Here is a 17692-nt window from a genome sequence, read left to right on the forward strand (position 1 = left end):
AGGAAGGGTCCAACAGCCCGGAGCAGGAGCGAGAGGGCAATTATCTTAAATGATCCGTTGTAGTTATTTATAGTGACTTTAGAAGTAAAAAAAAAACCCAAACAAAACAAAACAGGCAATTAATCTCATTCTGTTCCTCTGGTGATCAGGCCGGAGATTCCTCCACTCTGACTCCACCACACCTCCATCTTTCTACATCATGTCCACATGTCAAACGTTTCACAATCACCAAGGTACCGCTGCATCATCAGACTGTCAGTATGGATTAAAGAGATTAAACTTGGACATTTGGGTGTCTTCTGATTTCACTTAAAAAAAAAAAATTTGAATTCTAAGTAACTCAGCTACTGCGAGAGAGAAACATCCTGTCGTCTAACAACCTTAATCGTCATTGTATAAAGTTGTGAAGTAATCCCAGTATAAACGACATTTTCAAGTGAAAATGCAAAGCTTTCGTTGCACTCTAAAAACGCAACCTTTTGAGAACAACTCAAGAGGTGGAACTTTATGAAAACGTTCCGACTGTTTTCGTGTGGACGGGTGAAAATAGTACTTGATTATGAAAAGGCTTGAGCTCTGTCTCCATGGAGACGGTAGAAACGCTGCTCGTGCGTATCACCCCAGCAAAAAAAACGATGCATTTTTCACTTTAATTTTGCATTAACAGTTATTGGTGATAATTGATGTCATTCATTGTATAAAGATACACAATAAAACTCAAGCCTGAACATATTTCAAACAGGAAGTGCAGGAATAAAGCTATTATCTTTGAGGCGGCTCCGCCCCCTGCGTACGGATCCGTTTTAGCTCCTGAAAGTGATTGTAAGCGTTTGCCGGGACCTTCGGCGTGAACCGCACCCCGTCAACTCCAGCGTTAACATTTTTATTTGGCCCGAGTGTCGGGAGGCCTCCCTGCTCATTACACCCCAGCTCCGCTGTGTAAACAGGGAGCAGCATGAAAGGCAGCGAGGGGCCCCGCATGCCTGTGGCACTGAGAGGCGTACTTCATGGTTTTATGCTCCGAAAAGGCCCGTAATCTTCCACCTAATCTGGGGCTTTGAGTGGAATTCCCCTCACATACAGGGCAAAAGATGGCATACGCCGCGACCCAAAGAAATCGCACTCGGCTATGAAAACATACAACCTGAAAGTGAGTGATTAACATTCACGCTTTTGCAGGATGCCTGTGGAGCTCTGGATAATACTTTGATGTTTGGCCTTCAGATGAGCTCTTTATTTTCAGTTGATTTCACAGAATAAATGTCTGGACACGAATGCATGCTTTGAGAGTTTGGGCATCTGTTGCCCCCTTGTGCCCCAGAGGGGTAATACCCATGTTTTCATACTTGTTTCATAATAGTTCAGGGCTCCCATTCGATTTAATCCAGCAGCATGATAGCTCATAACCTTTAAATTACATCCTAAAAATTTACAATTAATTGAATCTGTTCTTGTTAAAGTAGATTTTTTTTAGGGATAATTAAGCGCAATTTGAGTATACTGCTTTTGTTCACAACAAGGTAATCAGTCAGATTAAGATAATCCCAATTCTTTACACTTCAACTACATTTGACCTCAAACTTCCCTCTCGCTTCATAACAACAGATTCAACACAACAGAAAAGTCTCATTTCTTCAAACCTCTCATCAACAATCAATCATTTATTCCTTTGTTTAAAAAAAAAAGAAGATACAACAATTTACAAATATTGAGAAAGTCAATTATTTTACAGTGAAGCGGCCTCGTCAGCAGAACCAATCAGACGCTTCTCTTCCGGATGTGCAGGATGTGGATGTCTGGACTGCTGAACTCGGGGTCTTGTTTGTCAGCGGGGATTTTCTCGCAGCTGAAGTTTTGTTGCAGCAACTGGAAGACGACACAAAAGTGAGTCGGGAGGAAGAATTCGGTGCAACGGAGTGACGCGGGCGCTTTGGTTCTGACCTGGAAGAAGCGCCTCTCCACCTCCGGGTTGCCGCCCTCGGTGCGCTGTTCGTAGCAGCAGATGATGCAGGTTTCTGGTCCAGAAAGCAGCTTCAAGGTTTCCACCAGTGGAACGACTGACTGTACGGAAACAAAGAAGTGCAGATTAACACGCAGCAGTTTGGGCTTTTTTCCACAGAAGTCGTCTGGAGGCAGAAGTTACTGATAACATGTGAGTCACCGGTCAAAGTGAAAGTAAACAAGCAACACTTCACCGCTGTGTGTTTGGATATTAATGATGCAAACGGAAGAAAAGAGCTTCTAGCTTCTAGAAAGCTGGTCATGAGCACCACGAAAAGAGCTTCTAGAATATATATATATATATATATATATATATATATATATATATATATATATGTTTAATCAACAGAGCATTCCCAAAGGAGTTCAATATTTATTCATCATTTAGATGAGAAAAGCAGAATATTACAGTTCAGTCCATTAATGAAACTTCCCAATGAATAAAGGTGTTATTGCTTTGGTTTAGTTCAAACTGTGGAACACAAACCCCCAGTGGGATATAAAAACAACGTATATATACCAAAACCATTGTAACAAAATTTACCAAATGAGTCTAGTGAGTTTATAGTATTGCACCATCATCTTGAACTGAGCTTGAATTCTGTGACTCTTGTGTTACGGTTTGATGACGTCTTTGTTATTGTCTGACGCAGAGGAGTTCAACCTGTTGGAGGCTTTAGTGTCTCGAAGAGAAATCTGGAGTTTAAATATTCTTTCAGTATATTTTGTTGTGAAAATAAAAAAAATGCAACATGTCAGACTGACTGAAAAGGAAATTTCTGATGTGTTTTTGGCTCAGATCTAAATATAAAAGTGATTGTCAGTCATGTGATTTGATCAGAGCTACATTATTGAATTCATCTTTGCCTCAAGGTTTATAGAAACTTTCCAGGCCATTCCTAATGAAACCACACACACACCCACAGAATAAAACGCTATAAACGTTGACGATGGGACGACACGGGTATTCTAGTGGACAGACGGTGAAGATGGATTGTTGTTGACTGTCAACTACAAAACCACCTAATCCCAGGAGAATATGAACTGGGAGTCATGACACTCTGTAGGAAACATTGTTCTTATTGTCTATCAACTTCCACATGAGCAAAACAACTATTTAGTATGGCCGTGATGCTCATGACCAGTAGCAATGCTTCATTCAGGGACATAGGTTATTGTATCTAGGTCAAAAAACAGTTACCATGCAATAGTTTAAATTCATTTACCTCCTCATGATGACAAAGTAAAAGCAGCATTTTAGATTTTTTCCTGAAAAACCTTTTGATGGTGTGTTTGTGGTCAATTGTCCAGCATATACGCACGCTCTTTATTTCACCTCAGGTGGATTCCAACATGTAGAAACACTTCAGCAGTCAGAGGAGAGCCATAGGGATGAACTAAGCTTTCAGTTTTTCACACTTTAAAATAAATTAATAAATAAACAAGCAAAAAGGACAAATACCTGCTCGTAATAGATGCAATCTGCCATGAGGACAAATCGTGGGGAAGGTAAGAACTCAGACACATCTTCACCCCTAGAAGAAGAAAAGTGGAGGTCCAACGGTGATGAAACTGCAGCGTGTCAGAAATCTCCAGCTGATCCGAGGAGCGAATACAAGTACAAACCATTTCAGTACCTTTGCGGTTACAGATCCAGTCGTGACGAGGGCCTGGTTTTCTCTGATGTTCACCCTCAGAAGTGTCTGCAAATCCTCCAGGTCTGTCACTGTAACTTGTGCTCTGTGGGAACACGTGGAATAGGACTTTGAAATGATTTAAACCAGCAGGAACAAAGGAAACGCTGATGGATTGTCATATTGCAACTGGGAAAGTGGATTTCTTCTATGATGTACTTGGTATTCCAGATACAAACATTCATTCTGCATGTGCTCGAAGACGAGTATTAATTTAAAAGTCTAATACGATCAGCAAGTCCCTTATTTTTTTAGGGGAGGGCTGAAGGTTGCAGACGTCTGTTCTGAAACAAATCTACAACTCTTATGAAAACCTCGCTATTTTCTTATTTGCTTTAAATAAATAAATAAACCATAAACCAAAGTACGAGCAGACTGGAAATTATGTTGTTGTGTCGGTTCACTCCTGCTCCACCTGAACAGTAATGACAATAACTGGACCGAGAGACATTAAAGAATTGTCATTATAATCTTGTTTTAGTGTTTATGTATACGAGTTGTTATAAACCAGATGCTTTCTGACCCCAGCGTGGCCGCCATGATTCCTGCAGCTCCGGTTCCAGCTCCCAGCTCGAGCACGGAGCTCGCGCTCCACACGTTCACTCCTGTGGGAGGCTCGTAAAACTCTTTAGTCTCTAAATACTTGGACAGCACGATGGCGGCGTCCCAAACGACACAGCCGACGTCTCCAATGTAGCACTGCTTCAATTTCAGGACGCTCCCGTTGTTTTTCTCAATTTCTCTCACAAAGTATTTACTCTCGTCCTCACCGGCCGCCATGTTGGCCAAAACAGGAAGCGGAAGAAGGCAGTATTGTAGTTACTTCCGGGCCATTTTCTTTTTCAAAATGAAAGCATCGCTTCTTGATTTAGTTATTTAAAAAATAAATCAAATATAATTGTTTACACTTGTTTGTTCTTATCATTCGATACTTAACTTAGTCCAGCTGATTAGATTAGCAAGCTGAGATAAGCAGTGGTTTACGATATAAAAGCTTTGCTCATTTTTTAAAACAGAGATTGGCTTTACATGGGTCTTCTACTTTAACTAAACAAGGTAATCATACTCCAGTGCCTGATGCGGGATGCCAGTGGCACTGGCTAAGTTGTAAGTTATGGTACAAAGTTTATAAATCCCCATGGAGAAGTTCTTTTTTTATACTTACTCCTTTACCCATAACTATTTCCAGGATGTGGTGGACAGCCACATTATGGCACTCCAGGGAGCTGATGGGGGTCAAGGGTCATGCTCAGGGAGCCACAGTAGTGACCTGTCAGCTGTGGGAACTGAATCAGCAAACATCCAGCTTCTCTAACCTCTAGGCCAGTGGTCACCGTTTTCCTGAAGGACACACATTCTTTTAACTTTTCACGTAGTTTTCAATATCATAGGTTTAAATGTTACATTTGCAAGTATTTCAGTGAGTGCTTGACAAAGACTAAAGGTTCACATAGGCTCTACCCTACACATATGGCTCAGGGCCAAAATTGGCCCATTGTAGTATGAAGGATGATCTTTCAAACTATAAACATTACCAAAAACACTTCAGCTTAACTTAATAAGGGTAACTGCTGTTTATTCACAGAGGGCAGTACATTCAAGTCGGGAACAAATAATTTACTGTGTATCTGTATTTGTAAGAAACATGATGCTGAAGGCTGCAGAAATAATTCCATCAACATTTATCCTAACATTGTTGCAGATTTGGACAGCAGAAAGAAAATAATAGGAGCAAACAAATCCAAAAGAAAGTAACCTGATGACACCAGGAAGCAGTCCACAATGGCATCATGTTGTGCTTACTTTTCTTTGTAAATTCACACTGGTTTTCGAAAGTTATTGAATTAAATTTAGAATGACACAAAACATCGAAACATATTGAGATGTGGTTGTTATAATCCTGTTATTTCACTGGTTCACCTGCTTTTTCTTGCTCCAGTATCCCCAATGTTATGATAATGATATATGATCTCATATTTATGACTGCTTGATCAATGCTGTATCTTTCAGTAATGATCTGCCCTCTGATGTATGATCTCCTGATTATAACCTCACGTCACCCAGCAACCCAGTCTGACCTCAGGCATATTGATCTCATAACTATGACTCAGCTTCTCAGAGACTTTCTCTTACAGGTCTGTTATATTATCTCAGACTATCACATCTCATAAATGTGTCAAAAGGGATGTTGGTTAGTCATTAGTTTACTCCTATAAATATGGTATGTTGATAATGCCCCATTCACAAGATCACAAAATAAAAAATAAAAAATTGTACACACTGTGTGTACATGACTCCGGCTGGTGGCGCCACTGCATCAGGAGTGTTAAACACATTTTTATTTCAGGGCCCATTTTCATCTTGAGTGGACCAGACCGGTAAATTAATTCCACAATCCTTTAAATTTAAACTTACCAAACAATTATGATGGAAAATGACTACAATCTCAACATAAAGACAATTTTAATGAAACTTTCTCTTGCAAAATACAATGAAATGTCAGAAAAGCTTCTATTGCTGTTGCATTATGCATGTTTTTACAAACTCTCCCTGACAGCATGACTGTGAGCTATAGAGTGAGGTCGCTTTCATGAAGGCATCACTGCATCTCAAGCTCAGGTCTCAGTGTTGTGTCTGCTCGTCGAGAAATCTGTTTTTTTTTTTTAATCCATGTTTTCTTTAAATTCTTTATAATTTGCTTGGTGGTTTGGCCGAATTGGAGCTTCTTGTGGGCCGATTTTGGCCCACGGGCCTTTGGTTTAACACACCTGATCTCCAAGGACGAATGAACTCATGTAAAACATAAAAAAAAAAAAAAAAGCTATAGTTGTTAAAACATATGTAAGATTGATAAGCTAAAATTGAACCGCAGTGCAACTGTGATAATTACATAGCTCCGCGGTCACGCGCAGCTCACTGACAATGCTTGACGTGCACGTATTAATATGCACGCGCTGCCGTTTATCCTCCATGCCTTACAAGCGTCAAATAAACGTGTCATTTCTTAAAGCTTTTTAAGTTAAATTTGTCAGGATATTGTCAGTTCGTGTCGAAGTCGGTCATGTCGGTGCCTCTGCGGGTTTTGAAGCTGTTCCGCAGCAGCGCGGAGGAGGTGAGCGGCGGAGAGACCAGCCGGAGCTCCTCCGGGGAGACCCCGCAAGCCGCCCGGGCCTCCGGGGCCTCCGGGGCCGGTCTGACCCCGGAGAGGTGCGGCATGAACGAAAGTACCTCATATGGTCCCGCTTCTGCCTCCTCCGGCTCATCCCATCACAGTCTGACCGAGGCCACGACCACCACCAGCCGGGGGGCCTCCATGCCCAGAGCGGCCTCAGGTGACTTCCAGCACGGTTAGCTTCAAGCTAACAGCTAGTTAGCTTCATCCAGTCCCTCCAGAGCATCAAAAATGATTACATTAATTATGAAATCGCTTTAGTTGGTCTCGTTCTGAATTGACAATGTGTCATGAGTCCATCTAATGAGACCATGTAGAGACATTTTGTCCAGAGATCATGAGTCATCTGTCATATTTATGCAGAAGACGCACAATTCTATATATTTAGTTCGAGTAGACATTCTTTATATTGCGTCAAATACAAAGGTCGTTTCAAGTCACTTTTACAGAGAAAAACCCTACAAATCCAAACGTGGAAAGGAAAAAAACTGTGGGTGAATCCCAGCCTCTTACACTCTTACACCTCAACCCAGAAGAGAAAAGGTTAAAGGTCAATTCTCAAAATGACTCCAGACAATAGAGCAAGCCAGAAATCTACAACGTGTATTAGGCGAAAGTGTGTTTATGTTCGACTTTGCTGAGAATTTGGGGAAATATGTATAAAACTAATATAGATTCAATAATCAAACTACAGAAAAGTGCTATTAGACAAATATATAATGCTGGATGCATTGAGTCTACAAAGCCATTATTCATACGGTCCCAGACGTTCACATTTCCAGACATTGTGCATTTACAAATCAAATGTGAAACATCATATCGGGTTCAGAATAAAACCCATCCTGTTTGTTGTATTCTAGAGGGGTTTTGTTTTTCTTAAGTTGAGACAAGGCAAATATAATTTAGAAGAGTGTTTATGTTTGTTGATATGTAAAGTGAGAACTGTGTTTCTGTTCTGTCAGTTAAACTCGATGATGTGATGAACTTGAATGTGGCAGCTCGCTTTCAAACTTTGAGAAAGGCTTCAAAATACAGACGAATTGAGGGTCAGAATGAGGATGAGAGAAAAATTTTAATAAAATGTGTTTGACACCCCTGACGTAGAGTATTCTTAAATCTGTCGACATTAATGAAATTTATTGTATCCAGAAAACAAGTTGTATTGTTTATATACCTATATAAGAATTAATTATATAATTAAAGTGTATAAAGGTATTCATGTTAATTTAGATTGTGGGTGTATGCACCAGACTTGAAATGTGATTAATTGTAATCTTTCCATGAATTCTGTTGACACACCGCAGGTCCGTTTCCCAGCAGCCTCAGGGTCGGGAGAACGTCCTCTTTGCTTGCTTCCACTTCCGACAGCTCCACTTTCAGCAATCGCGTCGGGACGCCCAAGCTCAGGAGGACCCCTGGGTCTGCCGGGGCTGCAGGTATATTCACCACTGCACATGAAAACACGTACCGAGTCGTCTTTTCTCATCCAGCTTCCACTCGTCCTTCAAAGCGACGAGCTGCTCCTCGGCTTCCACCGCCTCCGCCGCTTCTGTGATCGTGGCCGTGGTGGAGGGCCGCGGGTTGGCCCGGGGCGAGATCGGCATGGCGAGCGTCAACTTGAAATGTCCAGAGCTGGTCCTCTCCCAGTTTGCAGACACGGGGACGTACGCCAAGGTTAACAGCAATCACTCAGAAAGAGACAAAGGAATTCTGGGGATTTATACCTCTTGTCGTTTGCCTCCACCTATTCTACAGGTCATCCGCAAGATTCATATCCTGGTGCCGGTGGAAATCCTGATGCCGGACACGGCCAGTGAGAAGGGCAAAGGGACGAAGCTGTTCAAGCTCGTCACGGAGAACTTCCCGGTAACGAGAAGCACGGAAAGAGTTTGGATTCGTTATTTCAAATACACACATTTGAACCAGGAAGTGCTTCGTTCGTTGTCATTTATTCTGCTTATTAACGCCGCAAAAATGCAACGATGTAGAAACGTACCGTCCCGCCTCGCCCTGCTCCGGCACGGTCTGCCCGGTGGGTCCACGGCTTTTGCGTCACAATATTTCATCGGTCCGACCGACTCGAGATGAAACTGGACTGAAGGTGACCCCTGAACTGAAATAAGTTCGACATCTAAACATTTATTTACTTTCATGACAAAATATTGGGCAGAATCCGATCGACTTCATCCCAAACGTCACAAAGTTAAAGCTATTCTACACCCTCAGCTAATCAGAAAGTTCTCAGTTTTGACAAAAAGCCTCGAAACTCTATGCAGGCCCAGGGAGAACCTGCAACCACCATACAGAAGGAATAACAGTAATAACAGCAAGTGTACTTCTATGTCGCCCCCATGAACTCTTGTGTGTAATATCTGCATTTTATGACGCCATTTGCCAGACTGTCGCCTTCACTGCCATCCAAAGGAAGTACTTTAACGAGAGGAAGGGACTGGAGTACATTCAGCAGCTGTGCGCTCCAGAATTCGGCACCGTCTTCATGGAAGTACAAGCTAAGTATGCGACAGGGGACGTAAAGAACAGAAACAGATGTACTGCAGCACAATGTTTAAAAAAAAAAAAAGTTATTATTATTATTATTACTCCCGTTTTTATGATTTGTTTAGGTATTACTGCCTGGCAGCTGCAGCCGCTTTGCTGAAATACTTAGAGTTTCTCCAGAACTCTGTTTACGCTCCCAAGTCCCTGAAAGTCGTCTTCAAAGGCAGCGAGCAAACAGCCATGATCGACTCCGCTTCCGCCGCGAACTTGGAGCTGGTGGTCAACAACAGAGACCACAGGTCTGAGGCAAAGCCACAACAGCAAGATCGACCCTTTAGGTGAGATCAAAGATGCATTCAGCTCCCCCCCCCCTCCCTTGTGTTCTCTAGGAGTGATCACACTCTCCTCGGCGTACTCAACCACACCAAAACCCCGGGCGGGGCCCGGAGGCTGCGCTCCAACATCCTGGAGCCCCTGGTGGACGTGGACACCATCAACATACGGCTGGACACCATCCAGGAGCTGCTGCAGGACGAGGAGCTCTTCTTTGGCTTGAAGAACGGTCTGAAAGCAACTCTCAAATATTTACCCGGCCCGTCCGGAGCCGCATCTCACTGTTTCCTGTTGCCCGTTCAGCCATAGGTCACTTCCTCGACATCGACCAGCTGCTGTCCGTCCTGGTCCAAATCCCCAAGCAGGAAACGGTGCGTCGCCGCAGCCTCAGTTCTCGGCACTTGCATGAGTGAGACAGTTTATGTGTGTGGGAGGACTCAATTACACATTCCTCACTGTGTTCAAGTAGCCGTTCCTCGTACTTATACTTTACTACACGTACAATATACCATTGGGAAAAATATATATTCTTGTCAAAACGAAGATATAAAAATACAGATGCATACAAAAAAATTATATTTATACTTATTTGAAGATAATCTATATCAGTGTTTTTCAACCTTTTTTGAGCCAAGGCACACTTTTTTGTTTGGAAAAATCTGGAGGCACACCACCACCCGAAAATGTTAAAATTTGAAACGCTGTAGCCTCTATTAACAATATAAAGTCTTTCTCATCAAAGTTTTATCAACAGGAATCAAATAAATACAGAAAAAAAAGTATTTCCCAATTTCTTTTTTTTAAAATTTTTACTCACTCAGTGTGAAACCTGGACCTGATGGATGAAGAGCTGAGATCCTGGTTCACATTCTTCCTTTTCAAAAACTTCTCCATCACTGTCACTGACACACTTTGATACAAGATGGGAGCAGGAGGTGGAGATTAACCAGACTGACGTCTGTCAGTTTCGATTTCAACGGTAAAGTTCTGTGCTGCCATCTATTGGCGAAGAGTATATATACATGATTACTCTGCAACACACTGCTCTCCCAGCTGACAACGGCTGTGAGAGCGAATGATTTTTAGAAAAAAAACGTGAAATTGGATAATTTCCCACGGCACACCTGACTCTATCTCGCGGAACACCAGTGTGCCGCGGCACAGTGGTTGAAAAACACTGATCTATATAATTAAATAAACCTCAAATGTATGGAAATTACATTATACTTGCGCCCTCAAAAATGGATTGCAGCCATCAGGCAGCACATTAAATCATATAGAACCCTGCCTCCGTACCCTGGGTGTGTCTTTTCTCCAGTCGCCATGTCAGCCTGTTTGACACGTTCCGGCTTTTTTCCACCTGCGTAGCGTCGCCAGGCTTAATAGGAATGGGAAAGGTGCTCTATAAATAAAGTTCGATTCTAATACAAAGTACAAATACGTTATTGGAAGGACTGCAATCGTACATTTGAGTACTTGTTAACCCTTCATCGGCAAGTGACACGCCTCCTTCAAACCAATCACAAACACTGAAAATACTGGAATTAAACAGTATTTTCATTCAGTTTTAGTCTCCTACAATATTTCATCTCCCTCAGAAAAGTGCAAATACCATAAAAATACTTATGCCACAAAAATGAAACTTGACTATCTGCATCTTTTTTACTTCCACCCCTGTATATAGACTACACCCAGATTTGATTTATAATCAAGCCTTTTGATTTGCATTTATGTTGCTCATAATTTTAATCCTCACAGAGAAAATTAATACTTTATATCAAGTTAAATTGGAAAAAAACTTCCACTACAACAACATAGAAGCAGATTTGTACACAATCCCAACAATATGAGTTAAGAAATTGCAAAATCAATGTTGCTTCATTTTGGAACTGATATTTTGACTTGTCACTGTGGTTGTACTGTACATTTTTTTCAGTTCCTCTTTCCGTATGTGGTGCTTCAAAATGTTGCTTTTTTTTCGTGTCTTTGCGTTCCTGATTGGCGTTTTTCTCTGCAGGTTCAAGTTGCAGAAGCGAAGATTACACACGTCATCCAGCTCAAACACACTCTGGACCTGGTCCCGCAGCTCAGGGTCTGTGTCACACTGAGATACCACTGCTGTTTCTTTTACTCATTATTAATTTACAGTTTATAAGCGTGACAACTACTTTCTCACTTTTGAAGTTTGGCGTCTGATCACAATTTGATTTGTGAATTCAATGCAGATCTGTAGCGCAGAGGTCTGCAGCCTTTATGACCAAAACAGCCAAGAAACTGCTGCACAAACAAAAATTTAGTTTGCATTCATTAAGTGTCATAAATACAATTTAGATATATTTTAGTACATTTTAGGCTCTTGCTGCCATTTTTAGAGATTTTTTTCCTCTTTTTTTGTGGATTTTCTCGCTTTAGCTATTTAATATTAGTATCTTGGCTATTATAGCCGCTTTGGCTGTTTAACTATTTTTAGCCGCTTTCCTCATGGTGAGAGCAGTTTTAGCTATACTCGCTATTTGTAAAAGAATTTCCCTCTTTTTTCCTTTCTTTTTTGTTTGTCCTTTCTTTTTTCCTTTGTCCTTTCTGTCATTTTTCCTCTTTTTTACTTTTCTTCTTTTTTTTTCCATTTTTGTCTTTTTCCCCTTTACTTCCCTGTCCTTTCCCCTTTTCCTTAACCCATTTTCTTTTAAATTTTTTGAGTTTGTTTTCTTTTACTGAAAAAGAAAAAAAAACTGTATTAGCAATTGTCATCATTTGACTTAATTTGTACTTAATTTCTTCGTAGTTTCAACTATTATGTCCTCTTCCTTTTGACAACCCCAGATTGTTTTAGCTGTTCTACTTTATTTAACCGTTTGTAGCTTCGTTTAGAACATTTCTGAAAACTTGTGTGGTATTGAAATCAAATATTGATGTCAGCAAAATGTTTATTTACCAATAATTTTCTGAAATGTCAGGGGGCCACTACAGGGGGGGGGGGCTTCAAAGAAGCAGGTTGCAGGCCTCTGATGTAGCCAATAAGTGCATTCTGTCCCGCTTCATCATGTCATAGTACACACAGCAGCACTTTTACCAGTACAAATCCAACATAAGTATAAACTCCGACTCGTTCCCGTCGTCGTTTGACTAGATGGCGGTGAAGAAGTGCAACACGGCTCTGCTCCAAGCGTACAGCAGCACGCTGGAGGACAACCGGTACTGCGCTTCACACTCTTGTTCGCTCGCTGCTTGGCGCCGTCCGCCGGCTCACTGCGCTGGCCTCCGCCTCAGGTTCGACATGATCCTGGAGCAGATCAAGACGGTCATCAATCCTGACATCACCTACCTGAAAGGGAGCCTGAACATGCGCTCGCAGAAGTGTTACGCCGTGCGCCCCAACATCAACGAGTTCCTCGACATTGCCAGGAGGGCGTACACGGAGATCGTGGACGACATCGCAGGTGTTTATGCCAGATGTGAAGCTCGCGTGATGTATTCGTACCCTCGGGGGGGGGGGGGGGGGCGACACTGCAATGTCACTGTGCCGCGCAGGGCTGGTGAACCAGATGGGGGAGAAGTACGGCTTCCCGACGCGCACCAGCTTCAGCGCCGCTCGGGGCTTCTTCATCCAGATGAAGCTGGAAGAGGTGGTCCTGCCCCAGGGGAAACTCCCCGCAGAGTTCATCAAGGTGGGAGCCAGAAAATAAACCGTGCGTGAAACGAATCGGCCCGCAAAAGTGAAGCGACGTCGACCTCTGCCACCGCAGGTGAGCAAGCACAAGAACAACTACAGCTTCACCACTGCAGACCTGATGAAGATGAACGGCCGCTGTGAGGAGGCCCTCAGGGAGATCTTCCACATGTCCTATGTGTGAGCAGACACAAGCACACAACTGTCACGCACTGGAAGACTTTCAGGTCGTTTTGATTATTTGTGTGGCCGTGACTCATCACACACAGAGAAAAGTGATCATGCAAAAATCTCAATTCTGGCAGAATTTTCTTTTTCTTTTTAACCTAGTTTTGATTTTGCTTAAAACAACTGAAATAACACATTCAGACGTCACTGTTACATGATCTGTCCGTCTGCTTTTATTCAGACGATATCGCATACAAACAGAAATTGAGAGTTACTTACAAATAATACTAAGTCAGGAGCAAACAAAAGTGTGGGTGGGTGTTGACATGTCATTAGATACCCCAATGTGTTAGATTCAGCCAGGGATTTGTGTCTTCTTATCCCCTGATTGCATTTTAAAAATTCCTGGCTTGGAGCAGGTTTAATGACTTTATTCTCTCATTTATGCTTCATGAGGAAGAATTGTCATTGTAGGTATCTGAAGAAATCTGTTTTGTGGAGGTTAATATTCTTCATAAATCACATTTGGTGATTTTACTGTGGTGACTGCTTTTCACCATTATGCTCCAGGAGTAACTGTCACTCCATGACATGAATTTTTGTAAACACTCCACAGACAAGTGAGCTTACTGCATGTCCTGTACAGTCTACACTCCACTAGAGGGCGCTGCCAGCCATTCATTGTATTCACTGCCTTTAATCGGCATCTGACCTGTGTCTATTCAGGGTGATATGTCAACTCCTCTCCACCGTCCATGAGCACATCCACTGCCTGTACAAGCTCTCGGATGCCGTGTCCATGCTGGACATGCTGCTGTCGCTGGCCAACGCTTGCACCATCTCAGACTATGGTAGGCGTCCCTGCAGATCTGATCTGGTGTCAGTCGGACTCTCAAATGACGTCTGAGGGGGTCTGGTGGGACGTGAGGCAGGGGGGGTTGACCCGGCCCCTGCCAGAAACAACCTACAGGCCTCACTTCTCCTTCTCTTCCTCCTCCCGTTTCGTCGGTGGACTGGTGGGCAGCAGCAGCCACGTGGGCGGTGAGCGTTCAGCGTTCAGCTGTCTGAAAGTGTCTCTCCGTAGACACGTGCTGACTGCCTGCCCCCTTCCATGCCAGCCAGCTCGCACTCAGATTACCCTTCTTACATAAGTGTGCATTGGTGTGCTGTATTTACCGAGACAAATCCCCCCCCCCCCCCCCCCCCAGCAGATGAGCTCACAGCCTGGAACCACACACAAACCCCACAAAACACTTCCAGGACTCTTTAACACACCTTTCAACTGAACTGCACCCAGTCACTTCTCACTCGTTCTCTTCTTTGTCCTCCTGCATATCATTTTTATGAGACGCCATATTAAGACCACGAAGGATGGAAACAATTATGGCTAATTTTTTTGGTTTCTATCGTCAACTTTGAGAACAAAATGTTCATTTCCTATGTGCTATAAATCCCGCCTCCCTACCTATTCATATGGTTATAATGTTCTGGTTCTTTTATGTAAAGAACACACAGCACTCATCACATAGTTACATGGAACAGTTTATTTATGCTTAATTTCTATTGAAATATTTTCCGTAACGAGCGCAATGAAGGTAAAGTATGTGCACTTGTATTCAGAATCAGCAGGGGGTCTGCAGTCACATCAGGTTGCAACGAATAAGATGAGTTAATACATAAATAAACATACTTTAATTAGCCTAGAATATTGTCGCTCTGTGTTGTTTGGATGAATAAATTAAATCTGCTTCGTGTTTACACTTTCATATTATTCAGTTATATTTACTTTTAGTTGAAGTGATTAAATATTAATATTTATTTCTACTACTTCCCATGTTATTCATGTGCTGGTAGTAATAACTATAAATATTTCTTTGTTTGTAATGTAAGCTGTCGTCATAATGACATTTTAAAAAGTTTAAATAACCTTTTATTTTTTTTTTCAATTGCAAGGATTTCATCCCCCCCAAAAAATTTTCATGTCATTATGGGATGTTGTGTGTGGCATTTTGTGAAAGAAAAGAATGTAATGCTTTAAAAGAAGCTGTAACATTTGTGTGTTGGATTCCTTGTTTCGTCTCAGTCCGTCCGGAGTTCACGGACACGTTGGCCATCAAACAGGGCCGCCACCCCATCCTGGAGCGGATCGCAGGGCAGCAGCCCGTCTCCAACAACAGCTACATTTCAGAGGGAAGCAACTTCGTCATCATCACAGGGCCCAACATGAGCGGCAAGTCCACCTACCTCAAGCAGGTGGCGCTGTGTCAGATCATGGCTCAGATAGGTCCGGCGGCAGACCTTCTCACACCGTCAGTTAGAAACGGGGGCTCGGCGTGCTGATTGTTAGCGTGGCGCTTTCGTTGCAGGCTCCTTCGTCCCCGCGGAGTACGCCTCGTTTCGAGTCGCCGACCAGATCTTCACCAGAATCGGCGTGGACGACGACTTCGAGACCAACTCTTCCACCTTCATGTTGGAAATGAAGGAGGTGCGTCGGCTTTCGCTCAGCAACCGAGCTGGTCGGTAATGTGTGATTGGCTGCGTTTCTTTCCCGAAGGTTTCTTACATCATCCACAACGCCAGCGACCGGTCCCTGATCATCATCGACGAGCTGGGGCGAGGCACCAGCGCCGAGGAGGGCATCGGTATCTGCCACTCTGTCTGCGAGTTCCTCCTCAGCCTGAAGGTAAACCCTGCGCCGCCGCTCCTCTGTCTGAGCTCCAAACCAGATCATTCAGATTCCTGCGCGCCAAACTGATCACTGAACCTTGCCGGTCGAGCGTGAAACACTTCAATGCAGGGCCTTTTCATTCTCAAGGCGTGTCCCGGTTCCCTGCCCTCCGCAGGCCTTCACCCTGTTCGCCACGCACTATCTGGAGCTGTGCCAGCTGGAGGCCCTCTACCCCAATGTGGAGAACCAGCACATGGAGGTCCAGCACACCCGGAGCGGTGACACCGGGGCGGAGAACGTGGTGTACACGTACCTGCTGAACCGAGGATGCTCTGAAGAGAGGCACTACGGTACAGAGCTGGTTAAATCCCTCAAACCTGCCCTGCTGGATTTCGTCATGACTCCTGTTGCTCCTTTAGGTCTGAGAGCCGCGGAGATGACGGCACTTCCCTCCGGCATGATCGAAGAAGCAAAGGCAATCGCAGCTAAAGTTAGCCATCAGCTTTTGGTACGATCCCTTGAGATTCTAGTTTGACTTTTTGTTACCCGTTGTACCTTTTAGAGTGACGTTTATCAGCTGATTTTACAGCAAACCTTAAATTCCAAGAGACCAACACAGTTGAGTAAAACAACCTTGGTTTATGTCAGAACAATCCCCAATAAAGAGGTTAAATATGGTGTGATTTATTCTTCCAGGCCAAACATCACAGTGATCCAGAGTTCCAGAGGCAGAGAGCCGTGACCCGATTGGCCAATCGGCTTCTTCAGACAGCCAGATACTCGCGACTGGACCCCGAGAGTCTGCGTATGTATCTGAAGGGGCTGAAGAAGCAGTACGAGGCGGAGCTGCAGGCCGCGGGGCCTCCTGGAGCCGTTCATTCTGAGGAATGAACGATTCAGTGAACTTCCAGCGCATGAAAGACTTGATCACATGTGTACGGTTCTCAACTCCAGTTGTAGCAACATGTTTTACATTCAAAAACAATAGCACTGAACTTTGTGATGTTCTTGTAATTTCTATCATAATAAAAAAAAAAAATGGTAATTGTTTATTCTCAGGTTTTATATCTTGCATGACTGGATGTTGATTATCGAATTGCAATAAAATGTGCAGCAAAAGTTGTGAAAATATGAACTGCACAACTTCACAGTCGTTACCAGTCATAATGTTTATTTACATGTCTCACATGACGGAAGTCCTCAGACTGAACTTTTTTTCCTGAATAAATGTTAATTTCAAAATGCTCCTGTTGTGACCTCAGAATTTACTCTTGGTTGTTGTTTACAAGTTTGTTATAATGACTTTACCAATCTGACCCCATTCAGGTCATACTGGGTTTCATACTCACCAGTCAGTTTCTTATTTGCCCCTGTTCAACTACTGAATGACACAAATAACTAAATCATCTATTCCCATGGCAGCGACTCGATGTATTTCGGAATGTAGATGCAGTAAAAAGTGTTACTGTGAGTATTTGACAAACTGCTGA

At 43.1% G+C, this 17692-nt stretch overlaps 2 protein-coding genes across 2 annotated transcripts; one reads left to right on the forward strand and one right to left on the reverse strand.

Annotated features, from left to right (window-relative positions):
* Window positions 1-1724: 1724 nt before the first annotated feature.
* vcpkmt (valosin containing protein lysine (K) methyltransferase) lies at window positions 1725-4475 on the reverse strand (the record flags this gene model as incomplete). The annotated part of the gene is made up of 5 exons (XM_080512315.1): window positions 1725-1866; window positions 1942-2061; window positions 3464-3536; window positions 3628-3741; window positions 4219-4475. 5 exons carry the CDS (start codon window positions 4473-4475, stop codon window positions 1759-1761), a joined length of 672 nt encoding a protein of 223 aa, XP_080368441.1. The 3' UTR covers window positions 1725-1758.
* Window positions 4476-8454: 3979 nt separating this feature from the next.
* Window positions 8455-17093, forward strand: msh4 (mutS homolog 4; the record flags this gene model as incomplete). Its single annotated transcript, XM_080512678.1, has 17 exons — window positions 8455-8541; window positions 8623-8733; window positions 9266-9381; window positions 9492-9665; window positions 9756-9928; window positions 10003-10070; window positions 11717-11791; window positions 12827-12891; window positions 12967-13136; window positions 13228-13364; window positions 13443-13546; window positions 14261-14385; window positions 15618-15818; window positions 15901-16019; window positions 16089-16217; window positions 16378-16710; window positions 16899-17093. Exons 1-17 carry the CDS (start codon window positions 8470-8472, stop codon window positions 17091-17093), a joined length of 2367 nt encoding a protein of 788 aa, XP_080368804.1. The 5' UTR covers window positions 8455-8469.
* Between the last annotated feature and the right edge of the window lie 599 nt (window positions 17094-17692).

The sequence above is a fragment of the Blennius ocellaris genome, assembly GCF_963422515.1.
Source record: "Blennius ocellaris genome assembly, chromosome: 17".
Taxonomy (NCBI): domain Eukaryota; kingdom Metazoa; phylum Chordata; class Actinopteri; order Blenniiformes; family Blenniidae; genus Blennius; species Blennius ocellaris.